At 50.1% G+C, this 13,485-nt stretch overlaps 2 protein-coding genes across 7 annotated transcripts in view; both read right to left on the bottom strand.

Moving 5' to 3' along the window:
- Nucleotides 1-1,171: 1,171 nt before the first annotated feature.
- IBA57 (iron-sulfur cluster assembly factor IBA57) lies at nt 1,172-5,497 on the bottom strand. Of its 2 annotated transcripts, none has more exons than XM_042817011.1 (3): nt 5,423-5,497; nt 4,314-4,660; nt 1,172-3,212 (listed from the first exon to the last, which is right to left on the bottom strand). In XM_042817011.1, the coding sequence occupies exons 2-3, from the start codon at nt 4,417-4,419 to the stop codon at nt 2,821-2,823; spliced, it is 498 nt and encodes a 165-aa protein (XP_042672945.1). In that variant the 5' UTR covers nt 4,420-4,660; nt 5,423-5,497; the 3' UTR covers nt 1,172-2,820. The 2 variants fall into 2 exon arrangements, with proteins under 2 accessions (XP_042672945.1, XP_042672944.1); XM_042817010.1 differs by having other exon boundaries at nt 5,157-5,428.
- A 1,380-nt stretch (nt 5,498-6,877) lies between these two features.
- Nucleotides 6,878-13,485, bottom strand: part of GJC2 (gap junction protein gamma 2) — a 31,806-nt gene continuing 25,198 nt past the window's right edge. For all 5 annotated transcript variants that reach the window (XM_042816715.1, XM_042816714.1, XM_042816718.1 and 2 more), the window contains one exon: nt 6,878-11,502. In XM_042816715.1, coding sequence (XP_042672649.1) covers nt 10,235-11,482 — 1,248 coding nt within the window. In that variant the 5' untranslated portion in view covers nt 11,483-11,502 and the 3' untranslated portion in view covers nt 6,878-10,234. The remainder of the gene's footprint in view (nt 11,503-13,485) is intronic.

Genomic DNA, 13,485 nt, shown 5'->3' with positions numbered 1-13,485 from the left:
GAGCAACTCCCCACCCACAGAGCCCAAGAATCTTACAGACAAAGCTGCCGCAGTTCTTAAAAGTCACAACAAGGAATCCCTACACACGTTCACTAATGCAAATTGTTGTGGTTTTTTTCTTTGGCTGAGATTTTTCAGCTGTGTTTAGTCTGAGACAAACAACCCCGGTGTGGGTTTACTTCATCCCTGAGGTAATGCGTGCAGCTGAACTGGGCACACGGGGGCAGCAGGTGAGAAAATCAAAGAAAAGCGGTGAATTTGTACCATAAAAGTGTCCCGTTCTCAGTCTGGGCTGCACTGTGTGATGTTTCTTGCAGCCTTCATTTGGTTAAACGTTTCAGAGCAAGCAGTTTGAGAAGAATACGGGCAGTCTGCAGTGAGGCAGCTCCTTCCTATAAAGGCATCAGATCATGCAGGCAGTGGCACTTCAGTGATTTATTTCTTAATCTTTCTTTCTTCCTGCTGAAATCTATTGCTAGAAGTCCCATTTCAGCCTGTTAGTTCATGCAACCGACAGGAAGGTCTACTTTTTGACTGGCCTCTGCCTGACGGCTTCTCCATTCAGCAGCAGATTCCTTTATGCTTCATTCAGCTGTGCCACAACTGAATGAGATTGATCACTGCTTGTCCATAAGGAGCATGCATGCCATGAGTGCCGCCTGGCACAGCGCAGCTGGTCCTCTGACCTTTCAGCCCAAAGCCCATAGTGATGGAGCACCTCGTTAAAAAATGAGGCTGGCAGGGATGGGGCTGCCTCTCAGACTTCTCTCCATGTCCCATTTGCAAATGTTTCAGAAATGTGTGCACACCTGAGATGAGGTGAAGGGCTTCCCCAAGCAGAATAAATGCTGTGCTTATTCAGGCTGCACATACATTGTGGCAACAGCACAACAGCACCATTTGGGGCAGGCTTTGTGCAGGGGATGGATGAGAGAAAACGCTGCTTCTGACAAAGCAGCATCACCACAGGCTCACATTCAGGCTCACATTCATATCCTGAAAGCATGAAGAACTGCACTTTCTCCAGCACAGAGAGTTTGTTAGAAATCCCAAATCCATCAGAACAGGTCAGTGCAATGTAGAACCTCCCTCTAGTCAACAGCCAACCCTAAAACCTCATCTGTTGTTTGTTCTCACAAGGTAAACAAGAGCTAGTCTCTCAGAACAATCATTTAAATTACCAATCCAATAAACTTTTAATGAGATATTTCACAGATTCCATTCACAGCATGCATAAGGAGTTTTAAACAACAAAAGCATTTTTCACAGATAATTCCTCCTCACAGTACCAAAATGCACTTTGGATGTTTTTTATTACAAATACCCACACAAGAGCTTTTTCAGTCACCTGCTCACTCTCTCATCACCCCCTTCTCACCATCCATGCCATTACCAGACTGGACACATGGGACTTATTGTAATATAAAAATAAATTGGCCTCCTATAAATTACCACAGGTTGAGAGGGTTAGTAAGCACAGAATCTGCCTGGCTTTGGGGGAGAAGAGAGGGATGCAGTGATTGCAGAGGGAACAAGTTGGAAGGCAGAAGGGCAGCACGAGAGAGAAAATAAAAAGCAGCAAAGCAACAATGAAGTCTTGGGTTGTTCTGAAAACTCAGAGGGACGGGAGGGTGAGAAAACCTCAGCTAGGGACGGTTTGTTTTGTGTGAGCAGTACAGATCGGACTCAGGAGAACAGGAGTGGCCAGAGAAGTGAATATGGTGAAAATCCTGCCATGAACACCAGGCTAAGCAAGGTGGCAGTGACCCCTCCAGAGACCACAGCCGTGCTGAAGTCTTCAAGACAGTTCACATTAGGGTCCATTCACAGTCCTCCTGCTTTGTGCATTTCGACACAACACCTTCACCTGGGCATTACCTTCATTTGCAACTGTGTAACTAAAACAGCACCAGGAATCTTTCCTCCTGTGTAACTGCGCAGTCAGACACAAATCACTAAGATGCCAAGACAACAACTGTTGTTGGTTACCTGTCAGTTACACTGTATGATAAACATAGTAACAGATTATTCAGCCAAGGACCAGTACACCAATACAATAGTCGCTGCTGGGAGCGCCCTAAAGCCCTTCATGTCTGTAAAATATCACTTTCCTTTCTGAAACAGTTGTCTGAGTGAATGAAGCATGCATGGCCAAGGTGAGCAAGGGCAGAGGAGCTCAGATGCAGGTTGCTGCTGGCTGTGCTCCCTCTGCTGGCTCTGAGACAGGGCACAGGAAGGGGACATTTGTGAGTCTTCCCACATTTCTCATCGTGGGTGACATTGAAAGCAGATCCGAAAGCAGAAGTAGAAGGTATTCTATTCCTCTTCCCGAACATAATTAGCAGGTAGAGTGCTGGGAAACAACACCCACCCAATCAGCAAGTTTAATCAGAAGCTCAATGCATCAAATATTTTGCAATGAACACTTCAGCCTGAGTTCAGATAGCAACAATATAACCTACTGAAGGTAAACTCAGCATGCTCTCCAATAAAAGAACACCATACCACAGCTGGGATACCATGAACAGAGGATTTCAGTGCACGCAGCGGTGAAACTCAGCCGGAGTCAAACCCAGCAGCACCTGACATCCCCTAAACAAAAGCGGGGCTGCCTCCTGCGTCCCCTGCCTTGTAAAGGTGTCTCCACAACGTGTAACAGCAACCTGCTGCTGGTTGGCACTCCTGCAGTTTAAGCCCATCTTGCAGAACTCAGCTAATACACCTTCATCAACACCACAGACAACAGCTGAGTCACCTTTCCAACCCTGTCACACAAAATATATTCTCAATAAGGCAAAGGTGCAAGTGGTGGTTCCTCATTTATTTGCTGGCAGTTTTCGGCCACCACTCAGGTATACTTGCAGTGAGCTTCACTTTATCACCTGCTACATTTAGGCAGAGTGGTTCATTTATATTAGCCAGCCTCAGCAAAGCTATGCCAAGTTCATCTCCTCCAGCCCGGAACTTGCCAGCTGCCTTTCCTGTTTCAGTCAAGATTTCAGCACCCTCGGGAATGCTCTCCTGAGGAAGAGGAACTGAAAACCGCACGGGCACCAAACGCTTGCGAATGACACCCATGTGGTGGGTCCTGGCTGTTAGCTCCTGCCCGATGTAACAGCCTTTGGTAAAGCTGACGCCGTTCATGTAGGCCAGGTTGGATTCCAGTGGAAGGGCTACTCCGGGAGGGAGATCTTTCACACCTTCAGGAATTCCTAGGGAAAGAAAGGAAATACAGTAAGATCTCTGGCATTTGAGATTTCTGGAGTATTCTTCCTCTGTGTTACAAAGCCAGAGGTGAGAAGAAGCAATGCGAAGCCATGAGCTTGCCAGTACTCTGGTCTGGGTGTTAATACATCACTAGCTATAAACACACGGGGGTAAGCAAAGATTATTTTAAAACGTAATTGGAAAAACTGCACTGAAACCTAATTTTGTGAAACTCATAGCACTTTACAGACATAGTGGTGGAAACGCAAAGCACCCAGAGCAATACAGACTCCTACAAAAAGACATCAACATTTAATGTCAATGGAAAAACAAATTGTTTTCGCCTGCATCCCACAGGTAGGCTTCAATGTCAGTCAGACTTATTTTCATGCATGCAAGATGGCCAGCTGTCCTTGCTAAAGCTAGGAGCGCTCCTTTTGTGGCCAGCGCTGGACCCAGGTTTGTGCAGTGTCACACAGAGGAGTGCTGGGACTCCTGGCAGGCAGCACACCACCGCACTGCAGCCCACTCTGACCCATTAACAGCTTGTTTTTCTGCACCAGATGGACTCGGGTCATGACCACCGTTTATTAGCAGGGGACCATCCTCTTTCAGTCTGCTAATGAATTTAATCCCCTGTCTGCATGGACACATCAAGATCAACAGCAGCTCTGCAGAGGCCTTCAGGATTGAGTTCCTTTTCAAATCAAACACACACGCCTTGGCCTCTGAGTTAACTCTGCAAATCCAGCAGTACATTTTTAGGAATGCACACTGCGGTGTTTCATTTTCTTTCCTTAGTAACAAGGAAAACACAAACGGTGCATCATTCCAAAATAATCAGAATGACTCAAACCACTAAAGTTTCTCTCTTAGCAAATGATTAGTTCTTGATTCTGTCACAAGGCAGAGCACTGGATTACTCGCATCCTCAAAGCAGCAAAACTTTCTGCAGTTATTACAAAGTTAAACACACCAACGCACACCCCTGTGGCTTTCTAACCCACTGCCTGATATCAGAGCGTGCAGTTTGATCATGAGATCCTAATAATAAATGTACTTATCCCAAATCCAACAGCAGAGTATCAAACGGGACGTGGCTTTACCTTGCTTATACCTGTGCCTGTGGTAATCCTGAATGCTTTCAACACGGCTTCCAGGGATAACCTCTGGTAGATCCGCTCCCGCCTTCACAATCAGTCTCCAGCCCATGACTTCTGCCCTGGGGTCAGGAGTTAAAACCAGAGCCCGCTCTGCACATTGTGCGAGGGAGCTGCTGATGTCCCCGGCCTGCTCCCCGGGGACGACGGCCCACAATGCGAGGTCCAGGCAAGGGCTGATGCTGACTTTCCTCCGGATCTTGTACAGCTTCAGATGTTTCTGTACGGCGTCCAGCACGCTGCTGTCACACTCCAGCAGGATGTGTGGCTCTTCTTCTTGACTCTCGTGAAGCCTTAAAAAAGCAACACCTACAAAGTCAGGAAAGCCAAACCCCCAACAGAGGAAGTACAATAAAAGGAGGGAGACTTCAGCTGGATACAAAGAAAGGTTTTTCATAATAAGAGTGCTGAAGAACCAGCACAGGCTGCCCAGAGAGGCGGTGGCGCCCCATCCCTGCAGGCACCCACGGTCAGGGGACGGGGCTGTGAGCACTGATGGAGCTGTGGGTGCCTGGGACCCGATGGCCTTTAGAGATCCAACTCAAATCCCTTCCAACTCAAACGATTCTGCGCTTCAAACAGGCTCTATTAACTCAACCCTGGTCTGAATCCGGCAAATGCCAGGGGCAGCGCTCGGCACCCTGTATCACAACACTCACAGCCCCTTACAGGTTGGGTAAGCGCACTGAGATCCCAAGGCCCGCCCGGTGGCAGTAAGGTGGAATTACGGCCTGCCCCTCCGCCCCCGGCCCGGCAATGCTCTCGCCCAGCTCCTCCCCCCGCTCTCACCTGTACACGAGGAGGTCGTACAGGCAGCGGCCCTGCACGTTGAGCGCATGCGCGTACAGCGCGCGCGGCGGCCCCGCGGGGCCCTCCCTCACCGCCACCAACCGCGTGACGTCGTTGGTGAGCAGCCCCTGCAGGAAAACGGCCGCCTCGGCGCCACGCACGCTCAGCAGCGCCCGGCCCAGCGGGAAACAACGCCAGGCGCCGTCCCCGCTCCCACCGCGCCCCCACAGCCGCCGCAGCCCGGGCAGGCCGGCCGCCGCCCTCACCAACATGGCGGCTGGTTGTCAGGGGCGCCCGTCAGCTCCTGCCGCCTCTGCCGCCATCTTGTGTGTGTCGGCGCCACCTCGCGGCGGGGAGGAGCGCTGGGGAGCGGGGCGCGCCCTCCTCTGCCTGGCCACGCCCCTTCTGGCTGGCCGCGCCCCCACAGCGGAGCGGTGAGGGTCCGTGCGTCAGGCGGGTGGGGGCTGCTGGTGGGAGTGGCAAGAGGAAAAAAATGGAAAAGAAACAGGAAGCCTTTGTTTTAATCCTGCATGCCCCTGAGTCCATCGCAGCACTGCAGCTGGGGTCTGAGTGGAGCAGAGGGGGAAAAGGCATCGTTCCTCTGCACTTAAGGCTCTCATTGGAGCGTTGGTGGCAGGGTGACAAAATGCAATGCTCCCGACCAAGCCCTGTCCCAAAGAGGACCTAGAATCATTCAGGTTGGAAAAGACCTCTGAGATCCCCAAGTCCAACCCCAAGGCCCTGTGCCTTAAATGCTCCACTGCCCTGGGCAGCCTCTTCCACGGGAAGAACCTTTCTCTCATCCCCACCAGACCCTCCCCTGACAACTCCACGTGGGACGCAGAGGTCAGTGCCACAGCAGCACCGCACTAAGTTCAGTCACCAAAGCATGCTTCACTTTGACATCACCCCAGCACCCAACAGCAAGGATGAATTCCTTGTATTTCCCAGAACTTGCTCGTTTAAGGACACCTTGTTAATTAGCAATTTTTTTTTTATTTGGTTTCTGTAGCACTGAGGCGCTCCTGGCTGTCCACCTTCACCATGGACTCCCAGCAGAGTCCCTTATTCTCTGCCTCTCGGTAGGAGCCAATGGAATCCTGGAGATACTGCAACTGCCAGAGGAATGGAGAGAAATGCACCCAGAGGCTTGCAGAAGCCTCTTTGGACAGTGGTGGTGAGTGAATGTACCTAATGTGGGTTCATGGCAGGAGCAGGAACTGAGATGTTTAAGAAAACCGAGCTGTTAAGAACCGTGGAGATGTGGCACTGGGGAACAGGGGTCGTGGGAGTGGTGGGGATGGGTTGCTGTTGGACTTGGGGATCTCAGAGGTGTTTTCCAACCTGAATGATCCTGTTTTTTTGTGATTCTCTTGCAGGGCAGGTCTTCTCAAAGGCTTCTCCCATCATTTACTCTGCTGCAGCCGTAACTTCTCCCGGACTCAGCAAAGTTTTTTCACTTTTCAGAGCACAGGCTTTCCTAGGCAGCTTCAGCTCCATGCCTGAAGGAACTGCAGGCAGTGATTCATCAGAGAGACAACACATCCCAAACAACCAGAAGGTCAACTACTTCTTAAGGCAAAAATATTTTGCAGTGATTTATAGCTGTATGTGGGAAAATAGAGGTCTTATATGGCTAAAGCAGGCAAACAATAGATGGGGAAGAATTTCTTCTCATCAACACTCGTCTTCCTTCTCACGGAAACATCACACACTTTGCATTCTGTAACAAAATGTAAGTTTTATTCTGTTTTATTAGTAATGGACGTGGAATAGCCGGTTGAAGAGTGGGGCTAATGTTTCATTCTCTTTTGACCAATGCTTAACCTAACTACAGTCCAGATGGAACATTTACACTGAGAAATACTTAGAGAGATTCAACCTCATACTCAAAAATTTTCTAGTACAAATACAGTTAGTACATAAAAAACGAACAAAAAAAATATCCCAGAAACTTCATAACAGCACAGACTGGTTATGGCCTTGAGTTAAGTTCAAGTATTTTCCAGTGGAATGCAATGCAAGCAACAAGGTAATCTGGCTTTTACGTGGGACATTCCTGGCCCTGAATGGTAAGAACAGAAACGCAAGGGCGGGCACTTTATCCAGCAAAGCTTAGTGAGGGAATCAACATTTATGCTTAGTTCAGCTACAGAGCTAAACCCGTCTGGAGCGTGAACTAAATGACTAACCTGCAGAAAAGAAAGCAAAGCATTAGTTGTAATACTGGCATTTCTTCCATGGCCGATGCTGCCCGTCGTCTGCTTGAAATTCCTCAAGCCGCCGGTTTGGTTTGTGGCGGGGCTTTTGCTTGTGGTTACACATATTTTGCCTTCCTATCCTTTTCCTGCCCTAACAGACACAGTAAATATGGGATTTCCCTTCCTGCTCTGGAAGGGGTCACTGCTGCGGAGACGTCGGTGCCTTGGTGGTGGAGGTGACTCAGTGGAGCACACAACATCCTAAGAGCTCCAGAGGGCAAGCAGTGGAGGAAAGGGGGAAGTGAGCAATTCGGTATATCTAATTATAATAATAAGCCTCCATATTTATAGGGCTATCTGACTCATACTGGTGGCTGGAGGAACAGGGGCGGCTCCTTCTTGGTATGGAGGAGCGTATGGGAGCTTGGCAGCCCACCACAAGATCCTGGCATTAAGCAGTCCTGCCACCAGCGTGCCCTTTTGCTTCAGTCCCTGTCAAAAAGCTTGGAAAAAGAAGAATAAAAAAAAAAGGGAAAGTGAGATCAGCCCTCATTTGCAAAGCATTTTATACAAGGAAGTTTTCAAGCCCTACAGATGAGCAGGGCTGGCTGGGAGGACGGCAGAGTGAGCAGTTACCCTGCCTGATGAGGAGCTGGTATCGAACACCCAAGTGTCTGCCCCGGCTCTAGTGCTCATCAATACTGCAATTATTGACTCCCACTATGGAAAACAGCGTGTGCGTATTAAATGTGCTGGTGACACCAGCCTGGAGGAGGCTGCAAATCTGCTGCAGGACTGCCTGATCATCCCTCTTGGCGTGCCGGATCCATGGCACGGAAATGACAGGCTGGTGAAAGTAGGGTTGCTTGGCTTACAGCAGAGCTAACGGAGATAAGACAGTCTTCAAACACCCCAAATCTTCAGGGGAATAAGCCCTGGGCTGTCTGTACCTTCACGACAGCACTGCCAGCAGCACCCAGTCTCTCTGCGTTGCCCGAGTGGGTGGGTGCCCATATGTAGGCCAAGGAGCAGCGCGGGCAGATATGTTTGTCCTACCACTGTGCTGTGAACTTTCTGAGCCTCTGATGGAAAATTCACATTACAAAACATCCCTGCACGCGATGTGTGTGTGCTGCTGCAGACCAGTGCTGCTGCACGATGCGCTGAGCCTCCTGTGGGATGCAGCTGCCTGTATCCAAAGAGAACAACTCCAGCAGCAAGAGCAGGCAGCGCTCCAGGCAGTGCCTCCTGCAGGATCAGGAACAAGCCTGGAGCTGTCTCCAGACTGTTACTCAAAGCCATATCGAATATTTGCAGTTGGATACCTCAGAGAACATTTCTTTGCACCTTTTAAAACCTACTGTTTGCTACCAGCACTGTTCTCCATGGGCATTGCACAGCTTTCTTGCTGGCTGGGGAGAGCAGATGCCCTCAAGGCTTAAGAGACTGATCTCAGGGTCATGAGTAAGAGCCCATCAAGAAGTAACATGAAAGGAATAGTGGCATGAGGGCTTGTATGCTGGCATGGCTGTAAGGGAGCAGCTCAGCACAGGAATGATGCTGTATTCTGTAAGGATTTAATTCTTCCTTGTAAAGTTTGATCTGGAAGGCTCTGCCTACTTTGCCTCCATGGTGGTGAATCGCCACAGGCATCTCAAGAACGCCTCAGCTCCAGGATGAAACCACCCACCAAAGCACATCCAGCACCAGCAGGAGCCTTGGAGCTCCTGCAACTGCAAGGAGACTGCCTTAAAACCAAGCAAAGGCAACAAAATCTCTCCATAAAACAGAGGCAAACTTCTTGCTGCTGCCCTGGGTCCTGTCCACCAGGTCTTCTGCTGAGCCCCTTAACAAGTGTATGGAAACCTGCCCGTTTCCCACTGACACTCCTGGATCCAACAAGATTTCCCAGGGAAAGTGGAAGGCTGTAAAATTACCAGAGGGTTGATATCACATTTATATATATATATCTATGTATCTATATGCACACACACATGTTCATGTGTCCATATATATGCTGACATGTGCACACACACGCATCGTATACGCGCTATGCATAGGTCTGCTGTCTGCCACTGTGTGTAACAGTTCGATTAAACAGAAAAACAAACCTGCCAACACTGATCTTCCCATCTTTACTCAAATTTAGCACGTGAAGAAGTCGACACCCTTTATGACTTTGTTTTCCTGGTTGCAAAAAGGCACTTTCTGATGATGTGAAGCAGCAGTTTGTTAAAAACACTGTAACTGCAGTGATTCCATCTGTAGCAAGCGCTACGCAGGCACCCGTACGAGCAGCAGTGTCACTGCCAACTCACACTGCGGAGTGTTTGGCCGTGTTTGCTTTTTGTTTCAGCGCAGAATGAAAGATGAAATCCATCAGTGCTGTGCTATGCATGCACCTCTGCTGCCTTCGCTTCCAGTGCTGCCTGCTGTGCACTGAAAAATTCCGGTGAGACGTTAGCTGGGAGCGTGCCGTGAAAGTTCGTCGACGTATCAGTCACTTTCCTTTCTAATCAAGGGATCGGAAATTAATTTTGATGAAGGATATTTAGTAATTAAAGGCCGTCTGACTGCAGCACTGTGTGTGGGAGCTGCTCCCTGCTTCCATCACAGCAGGCTGTCCAGCCTCGGCGGGATGCAGCGGTCGCTGTCACTCACTGGAGGTTCCCGGCTGGAGGATGTGTTGGAAAGAGGAAGGAAATGTCTTTTGTTAATGCACCGGAAGACAGTACTAAATTGGTCTGAAATTCCTTTTCTCTCTTGACTTCCACAGAAAAAATGTATCTGTGCCCTGTGAAATAAACTCGAGACATACTGCAAAACAGAACCCCAAATAAAACCCCACATACGCTGCCCTCTCTGCTGGCAGACAGGCTATATCCACACAGACGTCTTTCCATCCTTACTGCTGGAGCTGCCTTTCTCCAAGGACGCCTTGGGCTTAGCGCTTTGCTTCTCCTGGGCCGTGTTGGCCCTATTTTGTTCTACCACCGTGCCACCTGAGGCAGGGCTGCTGGTCCGGGAGGGCTGCGCGTTGCCCTGGCTGCTGCCATAGCTCTGAAACGCTATGTCCAGCTGCTCCTGGGCCACTCGCAGGTGTTTGTGGAGGGTGGACAAGTCCGCTGGGATGTTCTCATCCGGGCTGGTGCACTGCTGCTCCTGCGCAACGTTAGCCAGGTTCTGCTCGTGAGCCATCAGGCTGTTGGGGATCTTGGTGGACTTCTCCGATTTCACCACCAGGTTGTACTCGGGGGGGCAGGAGATGTTCTTGGGGTAGGCGTAGTTGTAGGGGGGCTGCCTGAAGCTGTTGATTTTCCGGTTGCGGATGGCATCTCGGATGGTCCCGAAGCCCAGATGGAACATCTCACACATGTTCAGCAGCAAGCACAGGCAGCTCACCACGTACATCACCAGCAAAAAGATTGTCTTCTCAGTTGGCCGGGACACAAAGCAGTCCACCGTGTGAGGACAAGGCAGTCTGTTGCAGACAAAATAAGCTTCTACCTCAAAACCGTAGAGCAAATACTGCCCTATCAAAAAACAAACTTCAAACGAAGCTCTGGTAAGCAGCTGGAAGACGTAGATTTTCATCAGTCCTTCCTGCTGGATTCGCCTCCTCCCATCGTGCTTTTGCTGCTCTTTGCTCTTGGGCTTGGCTTTGGCTTTCTCATTTTCTGCTGCGTCGTCGGAGATCATGGGCTCCTCTTCATCCGCCTCCATCGCGTCCTCCATGTTGCGCACCGCCTGCCAGTTCAAAGCAAACTGCTTCTTCTTCTTGAAGCCCTTGAACTTCTTCTCCTCCTCCGCTGACCGGGCGATCCGGTGGATGGCGTAGCCCAGGTACATGACTGAAGGTGTGGATATCATGATGATCTGGAAGACCCAAAACCGAACGTGAGACAGCGGGGCGAAGGCATCGTAACAGACGTTGTCGCAGCCGGGCTGCTTGGTGTTGCAAGTGAACTTGCTTTGCTCATCAGAGTAGATGGATTCTCCACCGACCGCCGTCAGGACGATGCGGAAGACGATGAGCACGGTGAGCCAGACCTTCCCCACGAAGGTGGAGTGGTTGTGGATCTCTTCTAGCAGGCGGGTGAGAAAGCTCCAGCTCATGTTGGTCATAAGGGCTACTCAGTTATAACCTGCAGGAAGAAGGGGAAAAAAAACCCCACACAGCTGTAAGTTAACATCCCATCAACACATTTTGTTGCCCTGTTTCAGGATGGGAAGTCCTTGGGTAACTGATAATGAATACAATACAACATGGCAGCCACCTAGGCACACAGAAGGGTGCTCAACTTGTGATAGCTGCTTGCTCACATGCCGTGGGCTCAGGCATCCGGGCTGAATGCGGGAGCAGGGGATGCTGAAATGTCTTTCATTAGTGAACCTAGAAAAATGCAAAGAATCAAAAAAAGAATGGGAATATTTATATTTACAGACTGACGTCCCTTTTAAGTCCCTCTTGAAAAACAAATGCTTAAATCAAATGCAGACTCTTTTATAAATAAACCTTCCAAAGCTTTCAGAGAAAACCATGCATTTATTAGAAGACCTGGACAGCTGGAGAGGAAGTGGAACCATCTTGTGTTCAGCTTGCCTTGCAGTGGGGTCTCACCCTGAGCTCCCTGGCATCATTGGAGCGCCTCAGCCCTCCAGGCATCATTAAAGACAGGTGGTAATTGTACAGCTGGGCTGGCAGACACCTATGGGTGAGAGCGATGGGGAAAGCACCCGGACACGAAGGGCATCATGCTGGGGGACGACGGCCCCTCACCCTCGAGCAGCAGAGAATGGGCTCATCCTTTCTGCAAACCTGCATCCCTCCTCTGCACCAGGCTCGTAACCTTCATTGAGAGCCCAACCTACAGCAAGCCTAACCAAATCCCTGTGCTGCCCCACAGCCCTTTCATTTACAGAGGTAAAAGTCAAGGAGGACGAATCATGCCACAAGACACGAGTCCGGTCCTGGCTCAGCTTTGCAGCACTTTTACATGGAGACACCAAATCACACCCCAAGGTTTGCACTGGAGGCTTTGACCCTGTGGATTGGGCCTGGAGTGTGAACAACCACGAGCAACAGCAAAGGAGCAAGAAATGCAAGATGATTTGCTCTGTTCTCCACATTTTGCTTTCCTGGAATGTCATTTTGTTCCTGCTGCTTCTTAGGACGGGCGCCAAGCAGCTCTGGTTTGCTCAGCACCCGCCTCGCTGCAGCTCTGGGAAGTAATGATGCGGCCCAAGGCTCAAGATGCAGCAAAATTCTTCCACTGTCGAGGGCTCCCGAGAGCCAGCAGATGGAATTTTCTAACCCTGCTATTTCTAGATCAAACAAATCCTCTGCGAACCCAAACTTCCGAGTCTTCACACACCAGAGGGGGACTGTGGGAGCACTCTGCAGATGGTGCTGAGGAATGTTCCTGTCCTGCAGCTGGGGAAACTGAGGCAAGGAGTAAGGAAGCAGCACGCCCCAGCTGGGAGAAGAGGTGAGAAGGTCTCCTCTCTCCCCTCAAGTTACCTGCTGAAGTTCTCCATGCTACAGGAACCAGAATCCCCATCTCCTGCCTCAGAAACGATGCCTTGTACCCAACAGTCAGTAAAGAAATACTGCTGCAGACACAGTGGTTCAACCACAGAATAATGTGGAAAGTGATCCCCACAGCGCTATTCTTTATTTATTGGAGAACTCTGGCTTAGCATTGCATTTTTTAATTTTAGACTGGATAGAAGGATGAAGATTTTTTACAGTAAGGGTGGCGGAGCACTGGCACAGGTCGTGCACAGAGGTGGTGGGTGACCCATCGCTGGAGACACCCAAGGTCAGGGGACGGGGCTCTGAGCACCTGGTGGAGCTGTGGGTTTCCCAGTTCAGTGCAGGGGAGCTGGACCAGATGGCCTTTAAGGATCTCTTCCAACTCAAACAATTCTGTGATTCTATGACTATTAATTCAGGGATGGGACATCACCCCTTGTGAATGCCTTTGGCTTCTTTCAGACTCAGTAGTCCCCCTTCAAAGCAGAGCAAACCTTCCTTTGCTCTGCGTGCCTATTCAGTCATGAGCAGAATGGGGCATTGCCTGACTTGCAGGATTCACGCCGGGCCTCGGCCAAGACTCAGCAGGTAG

Source organism: Centrocercus urophasianus, unplaced genomic scaffold (genome assembly GCF_019232065.1).
Source record: "Centrocercus urophasianus isolate 14NV4802_14NV808 unplaced genomic scaffold, USGS_Curo_1.0 seq_16, whole genome shotgun sequence".
NCBI classification, from domain to species: Eukaryota; Metazoa; Chordata; class Aves; order Galliformes; family Phasianidae; genus Centrocercus; species Centrocercus urophasianus.
The sequence above is the reverse complement of the archived record's forward strand: the minus strand, read 5'-3'. Positions and strand labels throughout refer to the sequence as shown.